This window comes from Eulemur rufifrons, chromosome 16, assembly GCF_041146395.1.
Source record: "Eulemur rufifrons isolate Redbay chromosome 16, OSU_ERuf_1, whole genome shotgun sequence".
Lineage (NCBI taxonomy): Eukaryota > Metazoa > Chordata > Mammalia > Primates > Lemuridae > Eulemur > Eulemur rufifrons.
In genome coordinates this window covers 1965997-1984738 of record NC_090998.1, presented here as the reverse complement: position 1 = coordinate 1984738, position 18742 = coordinate 1965997, and the positions used below count along the sequence as shown (strand labels likewise).

General features: G+C 52.4%; 1 protein-coding gene across 19 annotated transcripts in view; it reads right to left on the bottom strand.

Moving 5' to 3' along the window:
• The window catches only part of CACNA1C (calcium voltage-gated channel subunit alpha1 C), a 585430-nt gene that overhangs the window by 519923 nt on the left and 46765 nt on the right, over positions 1 to 18742 (bottom strand). For all 19 annotated transcript variants that reach the window (XM_069489394.1, XM_069489389.1, XM_069489378.1 and 16 more), the window contains exons 2-3: positions 11161 to 11491; positions 7055 to 7160 (exon numbers count right to left, since the gene is read on the bottom strand). In XM_069489394.1, coding sequence (XP_069345495.1) covers positions 7055 to 7160; positions 11161 to 11491 — 437 coding nt within the window. The remainder of the gene's footprint in view (positions 1 to 7054; positions 7161 to 11160; positions 11492 to 18742) is intronic.

Here is an 18742-nt window from a genome sequence, read left to right as displayed (position 1 = left end):
GGTTCATTCACTCACTCAGCAAACACTTACCTGGAGCCTTACGTGTGCCAGGAACTGCCCAAAGCACTGTGGACACAGCGGCAAACAAGATCGATACCGTCTCTACCCTTAAATACACAAACAAACAGAACCTACACTTTATGGCTGTAGGAATTAGAAATATTGCATGCAAAGCACTGGCACCTGGTGGTCACTCAGAAAAGATAATTATGATGATGAAGCAGGTATTATTACTCCCACTTGCCAGAAGACATACAAACAGAAAGATTAAGTGACTGACCTACGGCCACACAGTTCAGGTCTCTCTTCCTCGGTCCATGCCTGCAGCCCTGGCTCCAGTGTAGCTTTTAAGACATACCCACTCAGACCAGTTCAGCTGCAACCTGGCTCCTTAGAAGCACTCTCCCAGTGCACCGTGTCAAGCTCATTCTCTCAGCTAGAATTCTCTCCACTGCTGCCTCCCCTTCCCCTGCTCCCCCACTGCACGGCACAGGACAGGGTGTTCCTACATGACATGGTAGCTATGTGGTTTGTTCCCTGCGATTATCTATTAGTGTATCTTACAACCCTAGCATTGCTGCAAAGTGTGTGTGCCTGATGCATTAGGACAACACCTAGGAGATAGCAATAAAAATCTTGTTTCAGTACGATCATTACTGTTGATGCATGAAAGCCTCATAAAAAGATCTCTCACTCTTAGGCAAACCTAATGATAAAAGAAATTCACAGCTCACTGTAGGATGAGGGAATCCCAAACTGGCACCGCTGCTCACTGCTCAGAGCAGGTCTCTCTCAGAGTTAGGGGTGTGACGGGGGCAGGACTCAGGCTCAGCTCAAAACTTGTGGTGTCCAAATGCAGGACCCCAGCTAGGGTGTCCTCAACTCAGCACTGCCTGGGAATGGGGGGCCTCAACCTCACAGTGCCTCATACACTTTCTGAGTGGACCAGCCCGAGACACGCAGAGCCTGTGGGTGGGGAGTGGGGTCCCCCAGACGACCCACTCAGTGCTCTCCCACTGGGGTTCTTCTTTCGCTATAAGTGGGTCCCTGTTCCTCTCCCCATATAATCACAAAACACCAATCCTGCTGGATCAGAGCTGCCAGCAAACACAGCATTTGGTCTCTTCTCCCAGCCTTCTGGGGCAAAAACTAGGACGAGGTGCCATTGATTCTGACTTAGCCCCAGGGAGTGGACGCACAGGGGCCATCACATGCGCCTGTGACGCATCCCCACCCCACAGGCTCTGCGTGTCTCGGGCTGGTCCACTCAGAAAGTGTATGAGGCACTGTGAGGTTGAGGCCCCCCATTCCCAGGCAGTGCTGAGTTGAGGACACCCTAGCTGGGGTCCTGCATTTGGACACCACAAGTTCTGAGCTGAGCCTGAGTCCTGCCACTGTCACACTCCTGAGGGACACATGCGCCTGTGCCAGACACTGTCCTATGTATTTACACACGTTAACTCACCCAATCCTCTCAACCAGGTTACGGCGCCGCTCTGCCTCTCACAGCCCCTGAGAAAGCCCAGCCCAAAGACGGTTTCTTCTCTGGCCTCTTCCCCTCTCCTCTCCCCCTCCACTTCAAGCCTGGCTCTTGCTCCAGAAAGTACACAGCACTGTTCTCTGCACAAGGTCAAATGCCAAATATATTCTCTTAATATTCCAACTCAAGCCAAGTCTTTGTGGACTTCAGGGTTTGCAAAGAACAGGGAGTCTTTGAGTCTGCCCTGTCTACAGAGGTATTCAACAGACGCCACAGAACTTACCTACGGGTCACAGCCATGGGCAGGTGAGGTTTACAGTGGCTGTATTATAAACCATGTGCGCACAGTAGGTGGCACTGCCAGTAACAGGACTGTGAATATAGAGAATGGAACAATTCAGGTTTTATTATGATTCACTAGCAGGCGGAAAAGATAAAAAAAGATGATGATTGTTGGTGCAAAAGTGTATGTTAGCTGGGGCATAAAACAGACTTTTATTTAAATAATGAGAGAAAGATCTTAAAAACAAAACCCTTTTCTGGAATAGTTTTTATCTTTTAGAAAGAGGAAAAAGCGAAGTGTTACAAAAGTAAATGGGGATTAAACCAAGCAGGTGGGGGAAAGGCAAGGGCGGCCCAGGAGCCAGCGCAGATGTGCATTTGCAAGTGTGCGTGAACAGAGACGCCCTCCGAGTTCCGCGAGGCGCGAGTGTGCTTGGCTACACAGCTTGCTCTTGAGCCCAGCAGAGTGGGAAGGCGCTCGGCGTTGACGCGTGTTGTCTTTCTGTCTGGATTCTCCGAGGGGAGCTTGCGGGGGGGACAGCAGACTGCGGGGGGAGCTGAGGAGGTCCAGTCCCAGGCTGGGGACCATTCTAGGTCACTGTTCTCAGGGAACAGCCCGGGACCACCTGCATCAGAGCCACCAGGGAGCCCACAGCAGACACGAATTGGGACCTCTGGGGGAAGGGCCTGGGAACTGCGCCTCGCCTGCCGTCTACCCAGGTCTCGGGCCGCAGAGCGCCGAGAGCCCCACCGCGGGCAGCGTAGTCTCTCCTTTGCTATTTCTCAGAGTTGGACTCTGAAACAGCAATTCCTTATTTTTCAAGAAGAGTTATGAAACTAACAGGTGGGTTCTCAAGCTTCGTTTTGGAGGTACCTAAATGATCTGGAGCGTCCCGTTCCAGCATGACAAGGAATGTTTCGGGCAAATCACTACCATGCACCTGCCATTTCAGGGCCTCCCACCCGTAGCCCTAAGCTCAGCTCTTCTCGTACTCAGGCCAACCCTCCTGTCATCAGCCTTGAGTTGCTGTAAAGACACGCTTTTGAACTACCAACCGGTCTCTCTTTTATATTTTTAAACTCTCTGTTCCCTTAGCGTCTGAGACTCCACGCTTGGCGATTTCCCCTGCTACCTCTAAGGTCAAGCCTTCCTCCTCCACCCTCTGCAGGGTATGGCGTGGCCTCCCCTCCTGTCTGGCTCCTCCCTGTCGCGGCAGCTCTGGTCCACGCCCAGGGCTGCTTCTCTGTCTCCCTCCTGTTGCCCCCAAGTCTCCATCCTCAGCATGAACTGTCTCTCGGGCTCCAGGCCCTACTGGCTGCGCACTGGACATGTCCATCCACCTGTTCCATGAGCTCCTCACTTACCAATCCCTAATTGTCCACATCATTCCCTGTCCCTTCAGTGTGACCTCCCTCCTGAAGTCCTTCTCCTGGCCTGTTCCCCACATAACCGTCCCGAGAGTCAGTCCTCTCCTTCGTCCACAATATCCAGCTGGCCACAAGGCCAGGCAAGCCTCCCCCTAAACCACCACCCTCTGACCCTGCTGTCACTGTCACGCAGAATCTAACAAGGTTTCTTTCGCTCTTCACAGCTGAGGCCTCCATCTGAGCCATCTTCCTCACGCAGCAAGAGTGGTCTCCCGCCCCCAAAGCCTTCGGCCCCCTGACGCCCCGCAGTGCATCCAGCTGTGTACAGGCCAGCAAGCTCTGCCCACTCCCTGGAAACCAGCACCCTTCCTCAGGTCAGGAAGAGACGGACTGCAGGGCCTGTGCACGTGGGCACACCTGCAATGTCTCTTCTGGCCTGGAAATCACCTCTTACTGGGAGATGCAACTCAAACACGTCATCCTATGTGAAACCCGCTATTCCTCCCTTCCCACCAGCAACATGAATCAGGCCTTCCGCCCTGACACCTGACCGCCTGTGAGACCTTTCGCTATTCGCAAACACCTGTCCACATGTTCCTCCTCCCTGTTGGTCACCGGCTCTGCCTTCTGAAGCATCCCGAGCACAGTGCCTGGCTCCTGGTGCAGATGTGTGCCCGTGACTGCACGAGCACGAGGGAGACCGGTGGGAGGGGGGACCAGAGACAGACCAGAGGGAGCATCCAGGAAGGAGGCAATGAGGCCTGGGTCGGGTGACAAGGATGACGACAATGACAACAATAACACCCACCGTGAACAAGACCCAACACTTAGCCTCTACCATGGCACTCTTCTAAGAACTTTACGTATTTTGACTCATTTAATCTTCACAGCAACCCTATGAGGTAGACTCTGTTACTATTTCCATTTTATAGATGAAAAAACAAAGGCACAGAAGGTTTAACAAGTGACCCTGAGAATAGAAAGGAGGCTAAATGTGATATATTGCAATTAAAATCTCCAGAACTGGATGCCTGCTCAGTGGGCGTGGAGAGGGAAGAAGATGGCAGCAGTGACTCTGAGTGACAGCAAGGCCAGCCACGCCCCCCACCCAGCCAAGGGCAAAGAGGAGCAGGTCCCCTAGGGGTTGATTCTGTTTTCTCTTGGGGGACGGGCTGTGTGGTGGGAGAGAGGACGAGTTCCATTTGGGGCTTGTCTAAGGCCCCTGCAGGACATCCTGGCACACATACCTGTTTGCCCAGACCGTGCCTGGTGCGTCACTGTTGCCCCACTCTCCTCGGCACCCTTGATGTACTGTCACCTCCATTTGTACAGGCAGGGAACTGAGGTTCAGAAAGATCCAGTCACTAAAGGTTAAGATCCAGACTTTCAAAGTAGTGAAGCCAAGATTCAAACTCAGGTCGGTCCAACTCAAATTTTGCTCTATTCAAGAGGCTGGTAGCTCCCAAATCTGATTAATCATTAGCACCCCTATGAGGAATTTTTTAAAATGTACATTTCCATACCATGCCCCCGAACTACTAAATCTGAACCAGATCCACCGAGTGCTGGACTCAGTGTGACCTCAGCTCCCCAGGTGGCTGCAGTGATAGGGGTCTCAGGAGCCGCTACACCTGCACAGGCCTCACTAATGGAAGAGCTCAGAGCTGGAGATGGAGGTCTCAGGAATAACCTGCCTAGGAAAGGAACTGAAATGCGTGGATAGGGATGAGCTCACCAGGGGGAGATTACAGAAAAAGAAAGTCAGAGGGCCCAGGATAGAAACCTGGCAAAAGTTCCTATAGAAGCAAGAAGAAGCAAGGGGTGAAAGTGTTTCAAAAAGGGGGCATTTGACAGTAAGATGCTGCAGAGAACGAGGACGAGGAGAGCCCAGATCACGACCCTCACAGCGCTATCTCCATGGAGCAGAATAACATTCTGATCTATCAGCTGAGGGGAGCTTCTGTTCGCTTCTCTAGCGGTTTTCTAATACCCCTGACTACCACCTCCCATCTCCCCATTCAGCTGGCGGCATCACTGCCCCAGGGAAGGCATGACACTGTGGAATGCAGAGGATGAGAAGTCAGATCCACAGCTTTATTAGGGTCTCACTCACACACCATAAAATTCACCCATTGTAAGTACGTGATTCAGTGATTCTTAGCAGTGATGGTTGCAGTTGTGCACTCATCACTGCCATCTATTAATAGTTCTAGAACACCTCCATCGCTCTGTGGTGTGATTTTCAAAAAGCGCTGTCCCTCCCACATCATCTGTATGCAGCAGCCTCACTTCGGCTCCTGGACGAGTCCACGGTGACCCTCTGTGCTCTCCCACCGGCCCCTCTGCCTCCAGGAGGTACAGGGCCAAGGGTCTCGGCCAGCCCAGGGCTCCCTCCACCTCAGCTACCCAGCGGCCCTGCTGCTCCTCCTAGAAACCACAGGATGCGGGGGCTGTTGCGTGGCCACCTCTGGGGCCCAAGATAAACCAACTGATCTGCCCACTTTGCCACTGCTTGGGCCTACGGTAGCCCAAAGCTTCACTGGCTTAGGAACAAGACATGGATTCCGTTTGTAACCAGAGCTCCTGTTTAAAAGGTGCAGACTAAGGGTAAGCTGCAGGGAGACAGAGGACTGTGGCAGTGGAGGGAGGGGGACACAGAGAGAAGCAGCAGGACCAACGGAAGGAGGTCCTGCTTTGGGGAGACATTTCTGCATGTACTTATCTTGCCCCAGTAAACATTTCCTGCCCGTTAAGAGACAAGGTCATGCCTCATGGACCGCAGCTTGCCCTCTGACTCCCAGCACGTCACCGCCCAGTACCCACCGCCCAGCTCTGAAACCTTCGGAACTTGTTCCCAACACACAGCCTGGCCCAAGCCACAAGACGCAGCCGCCTCACACACACTGGACACCCTCCCGAACACAGATCGGGACCAGCAGCTAACTGTGAAAAACTGGGAAATGGCAGAGAAGTTTAAAATGTGCATCAGACGTATTTGCCGAAAGGGCCAAAGGAAAGCTCAAAGGTTTCAAAACACAAGAACTACCCATGATGGGCCAGCAGCTGTGAGAAGGAGAATCCTATAATCAGACAGTCCCACCTCGTTAATCCGAGGAAGGTGCTGATGATGGTGGCTCTGGTGACCAAACACACTTTGCGGACATCATGTGAAAAGCAATGGTGTCTTTGCAAGGAGGGGGAGAGATGGGATTTTCCTCTGCGCCTGCACCGAAGGCATCCTGGAGTGCCCCAATTTTGCCAACTGCATTCCAGAGCTCTTTTCCTCACATGCCCAGACGGAGCAAAGGCCTTTGTAATGACTTCACGCTCAGCCAAAAGTAAACACACTCTCCACTTTTTCCATGGACAAATTCTAAACCCAAATTGCCAGCACTGGCCTCTCAACAATCCAAACAGAAAGTCGCCTTTCCCAAGAAAATAAAGCCTTTTTAACTCAATAATACATGTTGGCTGCAAATGCAAACTTTCCTAAAAGCTTCCTAGAAATAATTTATTGTGCAGCGATGCTACAGATCACCTGAGCAAACCCTACCGATGGAACAAAGGCATTTAAAATAAATACCAAAAAAAGGATCCAAGAATAAATGCTCACTCCGGCAAACACCTGTACTCGAAACTTATGCAGCACATTTTGTAACACTCACAGGATCTGCTACTCAAAACACACACACACCCACAGAGCTCACCACCACCTAATTGCAATATTCTTTTGGAAAACAGGATAAGACAGGTGCTGATTTGAATGACGAGCCAAACAGCACTCAGCATCTGAGCTCTGCCGGGCTTGTGTATACGCCAAACACACATCTCGCTTTTCTTCCACATTCCAACTTGAATCCATGTGATTCAAGCCCAGTTCTCCATCGAGTAGGAAAAGCAGAGGCTCGAGGATGGTGGACTTACCAGGTTGGAATTGGTGGCGTTGGAATCATCTTCTGGAAAGGGAATATAGATCGCTAAGGCCACACAATTGGCAAAAATAGTCAGTAAAATAATTATTTCAAATGGTCTGAGGAAGGGAGTTAAGGAAGTTAATGCTGAAGAAAGCACAAGTGAAACAAATATACATTTATATATTCTTTTAAAAATGCATCAAAGATTCATAAGAATTTTGTTTAAACAATACATTCCAAGCCCCTTGTATTCTGAAAAGAAACATATGCCTTTTTAAGTGCTCCTAGTAGGTCCCCGCCAAAATTTTCCCTAATATGTCAAAAGCAGTGGAGGCCCGTCGCGTGCCAGAGTAAACACAGATTTCTAAAACCCTTTTCCCCTCCTTTTATTTATTTAGATTGCATTTGACTTCATTCCCCCTCGTGTGTGCCCGGGGTTCCTTCTAAAGAGCAGTGTCTGCCCCAGGCACCCCGCTCCTCCGAGGAGGACCCGCGCCCGCCCGGGGTGGGAGACAAGGGTGAAACAGGATTCTAAGACAGGGCCACTCTTCTTGTTTTTCTTTGAAATTTGGAGATTTTATTTTTAATCTTTTAAACTAAAGTTAAGCATGGTATTTTTTTCTTTTCCCTCATTTTCTGACATCTTCCAGAGAACCCAAAGCCTGGCTGGGAGCTCGGGACCCCAAAAACGTGGCAGGAAGCGTACTGTGTACCTGGAGAGGGACTGCCACCTCCCCTCCAAGGCTCAGCCTCACAGGGAACACGTAAAGCCACTGTGGTCTGTGGGGGCCCTGCCATCAGTGGCCACGGCTGACACTCCAGGTCCTCGGCACCCCCGCTGCCGTGTGCTGGGCTCTGGGAGGCCAGCCCGAGGCTCAATCCCCAGTAACAGAGCACACCGAGGTTCCGTGCCCTGATTTCTCCATCAAAGTATCGGGACAAGATATACTCTCAAGAGGAAAATGAGCTACTGTGATAATACCTCTTCCAAGGAGACCCACCCCCAACTCACAACTGAAGGCCAGAAAGGGGAAGATTCACAGGAATGCCCCACCCAACCCACTGCCCAGTTGCCAGCCTGGAGGAGAAAAGGAGGACAAAGAGGAGGAAGGATGCAAATTACTGGGTGAAAGGACCCACTTAATTCTTCCAGGGAAATCCATACTCACAAAGTTAATGAATTGTGAGGAAGGAAGAGACCTTAAAGGTTATCTAGTCCAATGCTCCAAGGCCCAGAGAGCCCGAGAAACTTTCCCAAGGTGCCACAGCGGGTCAATGACCAGCCAGGACTAGAACCCAGTTTCCTGACCTCCAAGTGCAGCGTCCACTCCCCTGCCATAGGCAGCCTTCTGACTTGTGCTCACAGTGCAGCCTGGCACCGGGAGGAGGCTGAGTGATTATCTCAGCAACCGGGCCCTCAGCCCTAGGGGTACCCCTGAGGCCCCACGTACCCGGCATGGACCGGTCCAATCTCCTAACTTTACAGGTGCAGAAAGTAAAACAACCTGCCCAAGGTCCCAGTCTGGAAAACAGCAGAGCCAGGACCACCACCCCGACCAACTGCCTGGGCTCTTAGCACCCTGCTTCCCTCGTGCTGAACAGGAGCCAGCCATGAAGGTGGGAGCTGACGGTGATGCCGGGGACGATGACAGCAAGGACAGAGCTAACGTCTGCTCAGAGCTTATGCAGGGCCAGGTTCTGTTCTCACTGCTCTACACAACACCCTGGCCCCACTATCTAAATGAGGAAACTGAGGCACAGAACATTCAGATGTTAACCTGTCTAAGGTCACACAGTTAGTGGTAGGATGGGATCCAAACGTGGGGAGTCTGGCTCCAGAGTCTGAATTTCTAAGGACGACTCTATCCTGATCTACTCTAAAGCAACCCTGAAGCATTTTTAGGAAGTCAGTTCTTTTAGCCCTCCCAACGCTTGTCTCTCAAACCTCTTCCCATCTGCTCAGGACAGCGACACCCAGCCCAGAGGCTGGTGCCCTGTGCTCCCCCCACCAGGGCAAGGGCGCAACAAGCCTACTGGGCCAGATCTCCGCGCAGCTACTCCTCGGATGTCTCTCGTTGCCGCCACCCAAGCGGGGTACAGCTTAGCTCAGGTGTTTCTCCTGCTGTCGGCTCCCCCACCTCCTCCCGTTCAGGCTATGCATCCTTCACCTTATGCCGGGGCTAATGCCGGAGAAGATAATGAGTGAGGAAACCAATCAGGCAGACAAGAAAAGCCACCAGCTAAAAAGCAGAGAACCCAGGTAAGCCCCGGAAGCGCTCTGTGTCACCCTGTGAGGCACAGATCGATTTTTTAGCTGCCGTCTCTCCCTAATGACAGCGTCAGATCCTACTTTTTCAAGAAAAACTGACTGGCTAGTATGCAGGCTATCTCTGTACCTCCCCAGCCACCCTTCCTAGGCAATCTGGGAATGCCACTCACTAGCACTGCTGAGGCTGGGTCACTTCCTCTCCTCCAGGAGGAAAGGACATTCCCTAGGAGGGGTGGCTGCAGCACCCAGGCAGTGGGCGTTCAGACCCCAGATCCAGGTCCCATCGCGTCCCCTGAATATCCACCCTAGTCCTCTAGTCCTGCTTCGTCCTGCCTAGTACTGTGGGCATACAGCGTGTGGGCAGTGCATGGATTTAGGGTTCAGGGGAATCTGGATTTGAAACTAGCTCTGTCAACTGCCACCTGTGTGATTTAGGACAAGTTCTTTGGCTTCTCTGGGCCTCACGCCCTCCTCTCTGGGAGTGCCTGACCTGCAGGGCTCCCAGCTCTCCCCCAGCACGATTCTGCCACAAGCAGCCTGATGGTGCTGACCACAGCCGAGCCTCTTGCCCAGCCATCTGGGGACCGAGACCACCTTGGCACTCAGGACACTGCCATGTGGCAGTAGCTACTTACTTTGAATTGCATTCTGTTAAAGTTACTTTTGAGTTGAGAGACTCAAACATTTCTAGAACTCATATTTCTTGCTAAACAGAAACTTTCTTTCATATCCAGGTCATCTTCCTTCAACCAGTGCCTAAGACTTTTAAATCATTCCATGGAAACTCATTATTGAAACCTAACATTCCCATCCGAACCTGGAGGGACACGGTAGCCTGCTACATGAATTCTCACTGCAAAGGTGCCCAGCGGTGAGTGCCAGGGTTCTGGTCCCAGCTGTTACTGACCAGGTGACCCGGGAGAGCCTCTCCTGCGGGGCTCAATTTCATCACTGACGGAAGTCGGGTGGACCTGTGGATCTTTAAGGTCCTATCCAACCTCTGCAACCCCATGATCCGTACAGCGTTAAGGGGCTTGCAGTTTCACAGTGAGCAAGCCCCACCTTTCAAAGCCATTCAAAGTCCCATTCACTGGGTTTTTTTAATTGATTAATTTATTGATTTATTTATTTATTTTGAGACAGGGTCTTGCTCTGTTGCCCAGGCTGGAATGTAGTGGCTCAACTATAGCTCACTGTAGCCTTGAACTCCTGGGCTCAAGGGCTCAAGCCATCCTCCCACCTCGCCCTCCCAAAGTGCTGGGATTACAGGCGTGAGCTATCGTGCAGGGCCTGGAGGGTTTCAGATTGCCTGGGTGGAGCTCAGTCATTTGTAGTCTGTTAAAACCCTCCAGGTGATTCTCACGAGAGCCACTGCTCCTACACCCTTGAGCCAAAAGCCAGGGTCACTGAGGCTACTGTTGCACCTCCTGGTCCTTCACCCAGGACACCATCCCAGCGGGATGGCATAGGAGGGAAAGGTGGTTACGAAGTGGCACATGATGACTATTGACCCTACACATGAGGGAATCCCTGCACAAGCTATGTGAGATGACATTTCATAGCCTCCTAGCCTCGTTTTTGCAAATGTTGCTTATTATATGGGGGGGAAAGAGCAGCTTGTTATACAAGCAGATTGCTGGGCCCTGTCTTGTCCCCAGAGATTCTGATTCATCCAGTCTAGGGCAGGGCCTGGAACTCTGCATTTCTCGGCACCGCAGTGACGCAGACGCAGTAGGTCTGAGGACCCATCTACAGCTCAGCACTGCTGACACAGCCCGCGCCCAGGAAGGCTCGGGGGGCTGGCCCAGGGTGCAGGCCCCAGGAGCACCCTGCCCTGCCCGGAGCACAAAGGATATTTCCACTCCACGATGCTGATGCATGCCCTCCGGATGGGGTTCTTCAGGGTCAGGCAGAGCAGGGCCCGGGGCGGGCGTGTGGCAGTCGTGCTCCCCTGCTTCTTGGGCTTCCCGTACTGCTGCCGCTTCCGCTGTGTGGAGCTGATTGTGGAGATGGTGGCATTGCCAGCACTGCCCATCAGCTTGGCCTGCCGGGCTGCGTCGATGGCCGCCTGCCACGACAGGGCCGCCCCCGGGGTGGGGATGTGCTCGGGGGCCAGTCCGGCGGCAGCGTTGGCATTCATGTTGGCATGAGCGGGGCGTGGGCTCCCATAGTTGGACCCTGCAGCAAGACAGGAAAAAGGATGACAGTTACTGGAGAGGAAACAGGAGCGCTTGTGACAAGCTTTGGACCCCAGACTCAAACGTTTTAAAAAACCTTATTTCAAGCTATTGCAGGAGGTGGGGAGGCAATGCACAAGAACGTAAGTGTGAATGCTGAGGAAAGACAGCCAGGAAGTCTGTTCTGGTCCTGGTTCAGCTGGGTGACCCTGGACACGTCACCCCCCTCTCTAGGCTCATCACCTCATCTTGGCGGACAAGAGATGAGATCTGGGCATTACAGCACAGAGAGATCTCAGTAGCATGGTGCTGGCGAGAAAAGGAGGATGCAGAAAAACATAAAACACCATGCATCATCTGTGAATTAAAACATACGTATACGAACACACACAGAGGAAAGGATACTCATTAAATAGAACAGAATGGTTGTTTAAGGAGTGCGAGGAGGGAAATGGGAGTAAGACATGGGGACAGGGAGGAAGCACAGATGAGTGAGTGAGTGAACTGACAGTGACGAAGGTACGATGAAGAGTATGATTCACTCGACTCTCTGCACCTGAGTTCCAAAAACAAAAATAAATGTAACAAAATGAGGAGCTTGGACCAGAGTAAGGTCACATCCAGCCACCTCAAATCCATCTGGGCATTAAAAGTGTCGGCTGCACAGGCTGGGGTAGGGGAGTCAGGACAGTTTTAAATCACGTCAGCAAATCCTTTGACATCTGACATCCCTCTCACTGAGAAAGATCTAGACCCCCTCCTCCTGAAACGAGCTTGGCCTCTGGTGACTGTTTTGACCGAGAAAGTGCCTCGGAAGGCACGAGGAGACTTCCAAGCCTGGGTCAGAAAGGGCAACGTTTTCAGGCTCTCGCCATGGTCGCTCTGGAGGCAACCGGCCACCATGCCAGGCAGCCTGACAGCCCTAAGGCCGCCATGCTGTGAGGAAGCCCAAACTAGCCTCCATGGAGAGACCATGTGGCAAGCAAGACTCCTGCCAGCCCCCAGCCGCTCCAGTCCCCACTATCTGACTGCCCCTCATGAAAGACCTCAAGCCAGAACTGCCCCAAATCAGGAACTTCCTGAATTCCTGACCTACAGAAACTGAGAGCAAGAAAACAAGGTGTTTGCTGTTGTGGACCACTCTGTCTTGGGGTGATTCGTTATACAGCATTTGGTATCTGGGAAAGGAACTGTGAGGGGCAGAAGCTGACAGGGTGGGGGGCGTGGGACACCCTCTGGAAGGAAGCCTGGCAGGAACCAGGGAAATCGGAGGGGCCCACCTGAGCAGGGACAGCTGCATTGCTCTGCTTCCAAGGCAACAAAGCCTCTGAGACTATTCCTAAGACACCACACATGCTCGCAGGCATACGAGGCTGGGTGCCTCAACCCAGAATCTGCAACCCTTGCCCAGGGATCAGCCCAGCCTGGGCCCAAACCTGAATCTCCCAGAACAGATGCGTGACCTTGAGATGGTATCACTGGTCAATAGGCCAAGTGCAGAAAGATCAAGAAAAGCCTCGGAGGGTGGGGTGCCACCGTGGGCAGTGTGCCTGGCATCTGATGCCACTCCAGAGTTGTCCGGGAGACTGTGGCCAGAGCAGCCAGACCAGTGGCACGTACATCACTTCCAAGCCCGCCCATGATGACCTTCCCTGGTCTTCCAGGGACACCACTGGGCCCAGAGCAAACTGCCTTGCTGGTCCCCTTCCCTGTCTGTGGCTCACTAGCACACAGATGAGCACTTGGCGCCTCTCCCAGCCACTTCCCCACTATCTTGGGCTGATCTTTCTATGCTTGACCTCCAAGATAACTTTGTTCCCAAAGTGACCTGCTTTCTAGAACCCCTCACCCTCACCTTTACCCCGTCCCCCACAGCCACTCAGGACATTTCCACCGCAGAGTCTTCCCCAGAGACAGAGCTCTAGCAACCTCACCAGATTCCTCTCCAGCCATGGCTGAGGTCAGCCTACCCTGAGCCACACACAGGTGAGCCACAGGCAGGTGAGACAGGTGTGGCCTCGGTGGGGGGGTGCTCCACTAGGACCGTACTGCAAAGCCCAGCTGAGCCTCCCCTTCTCCAGGTCATCTTCCCCACCCAATGTGATGACGAAGTTACTTAAGTAACTTAGCTTAAGCTAATCTGAATTGGGGCTAGGTCCTTTGCAACCAAAAAAGGCCTAATAGGCTTGCTCAGTGTCCAAAGCTTGTGCCTGGCTGGGCTGTCACTTCTGCCAGGTTCCAGAGTCTATGTCCTTTCCATCACACCAGCGACAGACAGTAAGTTTCAACTTTTATGCCAACTGGTTGACAACACTGTCCAAAATGCTGTACTGAAAGGAGTCGGAGACTTCTCTGAGTACTACAGGAAAGCCGACCGTGACAGGCCACCGATGCCTGCCATGGCACAACACGTAGGGAACCGTACCACACCTGCCACGTGTCTCCCACCCCGATGATCCCAGAGGAGCACACCAGGTCTTCCTTAGGAGCAGCGGCCAGCTGCCTTCTTGTCTGCAACAGCTGCATCCTGCACTATTGCCATCTGGTCCCTGTGGCATTCCAGCCATGCCCCCCACGCCCCAGGGCCTGGAATATTGCCGCTTTGCTATACCCGATTCATGGCCACATTCTCAACGTGACACTGACGCCCAACTCACCATGTATCCCTTCGCCCACCTCCTTTTCTCTGCCCCAGCTGCTCCAGGCAGCACTGCACCCCCAGGCAGGGACAAACGCATTAACCAGAACATCAGGTTCTGGGAGAACCTGGCACTTCCCACATGAGAAGCTTCGTCTCCCACAGAGCCCGTCCCTGACCTGCCAGCACCCACCATGGGGATCTGAAGCATAAAGCAAGAAGACCCCAAAAAGGCTGGGACCTTAACCTTTCTTGTAAGACCCAGAGGAACAAAGCGACAAGAGCGGGTTTGAGCTGCTTGAAAAACAGCAAGCGAGAGTATCTCCATTTAGCACAAACGACAACACAGGACCGTATGACTCATTAAAGGGTCACAAAGTGAGACGATGGGAGATTTCTGCAGCAAGCACAGGACTCAGTTAACTGCTAGACTGCTCCCACCTCCTCCACTCGCTCTCGCACACGCACTCCGCACGCGCGCACACGTGTGTGCTCACCTGTGTGCTGACGAACAAAGCTCACGCCTGCTGCGTTTCTCTGCAACTCAAGAGGGAAGGGGCTGCACTTCGCCCGAGAACATCCTTCACGCGGGATGCGACCGTCGCGTGACAGCACCCACCACGCGAGCAGCCCCTGCCGCAGCCCTCAGGGCACCTCGGGGGCGAACGGAGGTGGACAGTGTCCCTGTTTCCATTTGCACACGGGAGTCACCAAGTCCAAAGCGGCCTAAGCTCCTGTCTTATTTGGGTCACCAGAGAAGGCTGGGACTCGAATTTTGCTCTGTTCAATCTGTGGTATATAATTTTTCCTTCCTAGACTCTCAGTTTGGCATTGACCAAATTTAATAGGCTCTATTTTGGTTCCTAGACCAACTTCTCCTTTTCCCTCACACATTACACATAAAAGCAGCCCTGTCACCCTGCTGTCAGCCTTCCCAGACCACGATTCCTGTCTCCAGACCCTAATCTCTGTTCCCAGCCCCAAGCATCGCCCTTAATCCCCTCTCACATGGCTGCCAGGTCCCCAAACCAAGCAGTCGCAGGAGTTTGAGAACACTTGGGAAGAGGGCAGGAAGCGCCGGGCCAGAGAACACAGGCCTTGCTCAGGAAGGCTGCGCGCAGGGAGCACGCATGCATCCTGCACGGGAGACAGAGGCTTGCGAAGAGCAAGATGGCAGCTGTCTGCACAGAGCCAGGGGGCAGTTCTGGCAACCATGTCTTGGTAGGCTGACTTCTAAACCCCCCACAACTCCATGGGGGACCTTATTTATATTGTGAACCATTCCCAGAGCACAAGGACCTCTCTGGAGCACACCATCTGGAGAAAGCTCATATGAATAGGCCCGTAGGGAAAAATGGAATGTCAACCTCTCCCTAGCCAGAGGACAAGAAAACAACCTTCAGTATTTTGGTCCTGGCAGCTCCGAGCATCGCTACAGCCCTGTGACATGACTAAGGGCCCTGCCACAGGAAACACAGAGCTACACACAGTGAGACAGGTGTGGCCTCCCGGGGCTGGCCTCCAGGCAGGCTGTACTGCATGACCCAGCTGGGCCTCCCCTTCTCTAAGTCAGTTTCCCCACCCAGACCTGAGGTTCTGTGAGTATCTCCGTGTCATCCACAACAAGGTGGCACAACTACCCAAGAACCCCAGGAGTGGAAAACCTCCATTTCTGGCTCAATGTTTTTGAATCCAGAGTAGAGCCATGAAGGCAGGGCAGGCAGCATTGTGTCCTTGATGGCTTTTGTTAACACGAAATAACCACCCGATGCAAAGAGACCAATTTTCAAATTATAAAGCTGATTCAAAGCTCTGTCTCCTGGCTGCCAGCTGAAAAGATGCCACCATTTAAGTCTGCTCTGGCTCTGCCCGACTGGGCTATCTCCACGGATGCTCTCACCCCAGAACGATCCCCAGAGCAGCCACTTAGCAGATCAAGCTACACACAGGCAGGTAGGCGCCACAGCAGTGATTGCGTCCGGACATGAAAAAATGACTCCCGCTTGTCAAATGACCCAGCTCCTCCTGCACACAGGTGTAGCCACTTCTCCAAGGGACCAGGATGAGGACAAGACTCTGGCACAGCCTGGTCAGCCTCATGCCATTCTGCTCTGCCAGGGTCCAGGTGAGGAGTCCGCGTCAGGAGACAGTGGCTTATGCTTCCTTGGTGTCCCCTGTGAGTGAGGCTTGGTGCCGGGGACCTGGAAGGTGTTCAGTGGTGAAACAGTTGACTTTTCTTCTTTAATCCATTTCCGCCCGTGCATCGAATTCAGGGCCATATCCCAGAAAATGCTCGGCATCTATTTCAAATGACTGTATGGATAACGATGCCATGATGCAGCTGAAGGTGGATGCCGAGGCATTAAGAAAGAACTCGCTGGGGCAAGTCCATCCGTGCCCCAAGGAACAGGCTTGTGCTCACGCCAGCAGGCCCTTCCACTTACTTCTCAAATGTGTAGTGGGGGGAGGTTCTGAGCAGGGTTTCCATCCCCCAGGCCACCACCCTAGTCCAGCCACCATCTGTGTCTTGCCCAGAAATGCTGCAGCAGCCCCTGACATTTCCCTCATCTCCGCTCTTGCCTATCCCCAAGCCGATCTCCATGCAGCAGCCAAATGACCTTTTAGAACTAGACCTTATAAATCAGTCCCTGTCATGGCCCACATCAAAGCCCTTCAAAATCCACACTCTTTGCCATGGCTGATGAAGCCTGAATAGGCTGGCCTGGGCCCACTTCTCTGAGCTCATCTCGCTCTTCCCGCAGCCTGGTACAGCGCACTGCCGACATACTGGCCTCATTTCATGCCTCACACATATTCAGTCCTTTTCTGCCACAGTGCCTTTGCATGTACTTCGAACATTCTTCCCTCTGCTCTTTGCTTGGTGATTGCTTCTCACACTTCAGGTGTGGGCTTAAATGATCCCTTCTTAAAATCCCCAATCCAAATAACCAGAAATCAAACTTTAGCTGCCAGTGTTCTCCCCATCTCCCTGCCTCCATGCCACCCTTAATAAAGATGCCCGAACCTCTGGCACCATAAAAGGATTCCCAGTTGGCCATGTGTGTAGGAAAAGGTCTGGGGCTACTGACCTGCCTCAACAGCATAGGTCTTCTTCTTTAGCCTTGGCACCTCTGCCATGCACAAAGGCAGGTCACTGCTCGTGAAAAGCCTTTGTACACACAGAGACACTCAGACTGATTTAGAGAGAGCACGCAGCAGCAGTTCACACCCAGAAGGGAGAGAGCTGCAAGTGAATTTCCTCCTAAAGTGCTGACCACTTAGCAATCTCTGCAGCGCAAAGGAAATGCTTTCTCTCAGGCCAAGGTGTCACCCAAGATCTTTGCAGGAGCCCGTTTGCTTCTCAGTGTCTGTCCCCTCACTGTGGTGACAAGGAGTCCTGCATTCCCCTTAAGAGTATAGCAGCCAACCTGAAACACAAACCGTACTTTCTCTGCCCATCCAACCTGAAACACAAACCGTACTTTCTCTGCCCATCCAACCTGAAACACAAACCGTACTTTCTCTGCCCATTAGAGGCCAAATGACTAGAAAGCAGGAGCCACTGATCTTCCCATCTATTCCCTTACAAAGGTAGTTGGAAAATGCAGACTGAGACGCTGTTTCATGGTCTTGGGAGGTGGCCCGAGGCCGTGTCCACCTTAAGCCCAGTGGTGCTCATCCACAGAAGATCACGTGTGGCCCCATACCTGCAGCCGGTGGGAGACTGGTGAACTGGCTAGCTCTTCCAGCCTCTTCTCCTACGCCCCCCCAACCCCAGTTGCAGAGACTAGAGAGCTAAAAATAACAGTTCCCAATCTCCCTCGTAGCTGGAATTCCTGATGCAAGTTCAGGACTGGCCCATCAAGAACTGAATCGAAGCTAAGTCAGGTGGGAAGGGTATGTATTCCACTGGCATAGAGCTGGCAAGCCCCTGCCAATGGCTTCTTGATCCCTGGATCTTTGGTACAGTGGGGTGATCCTGAAGCCAGCCCTTGGCACAGTGATGTCCACATGTCCCAGCTTCCTAACTGGACCAGAGTCACAGCTCCCCTGGCAGGCCTATTCTCTGGTATTGTTCCGGGAGTCCTTCCTGCAGACCCAGCTTAGAATCAATTATTTATAAGCCCTTAAATTCCTGTCTTAAGTATCTTCCCTCTTAAGGCTACAGCAGTTTCTGAGCCTGAGTTTCTAAGCCTGAACCTTGACTGAGACACACCAGTCTAGAGCAACACTGTCCAATACAACTTATACAATAACGGAAATAGCCTATAATTCTGGGCTGTCCAACATGGTAGTCACCAGCCACATGTGGCTACTGAGCACTTGAAATATAGCCAGTCCAACTGACAAGGTACATTTTACATCTTACTTTTCAATTAATGTACATTTAAACAGTCACATGTGACCACATACTGGACAACATGGTCTACATTAACAGGCAGTCCTCACGGGAAGAGCACAGCAAGGAGTAAGGCGTGAAAAGCAGGAGTTGGTACTGACAGAGCACGTAATTCTAAACTGTGAAAAAAACTTTTTAAAAAAGCAATCAAGAACTGATTCAGATGTTGATGGGTGGGTGGATTTTCTGATCAGGAATTAACCACTCTGTGCAAA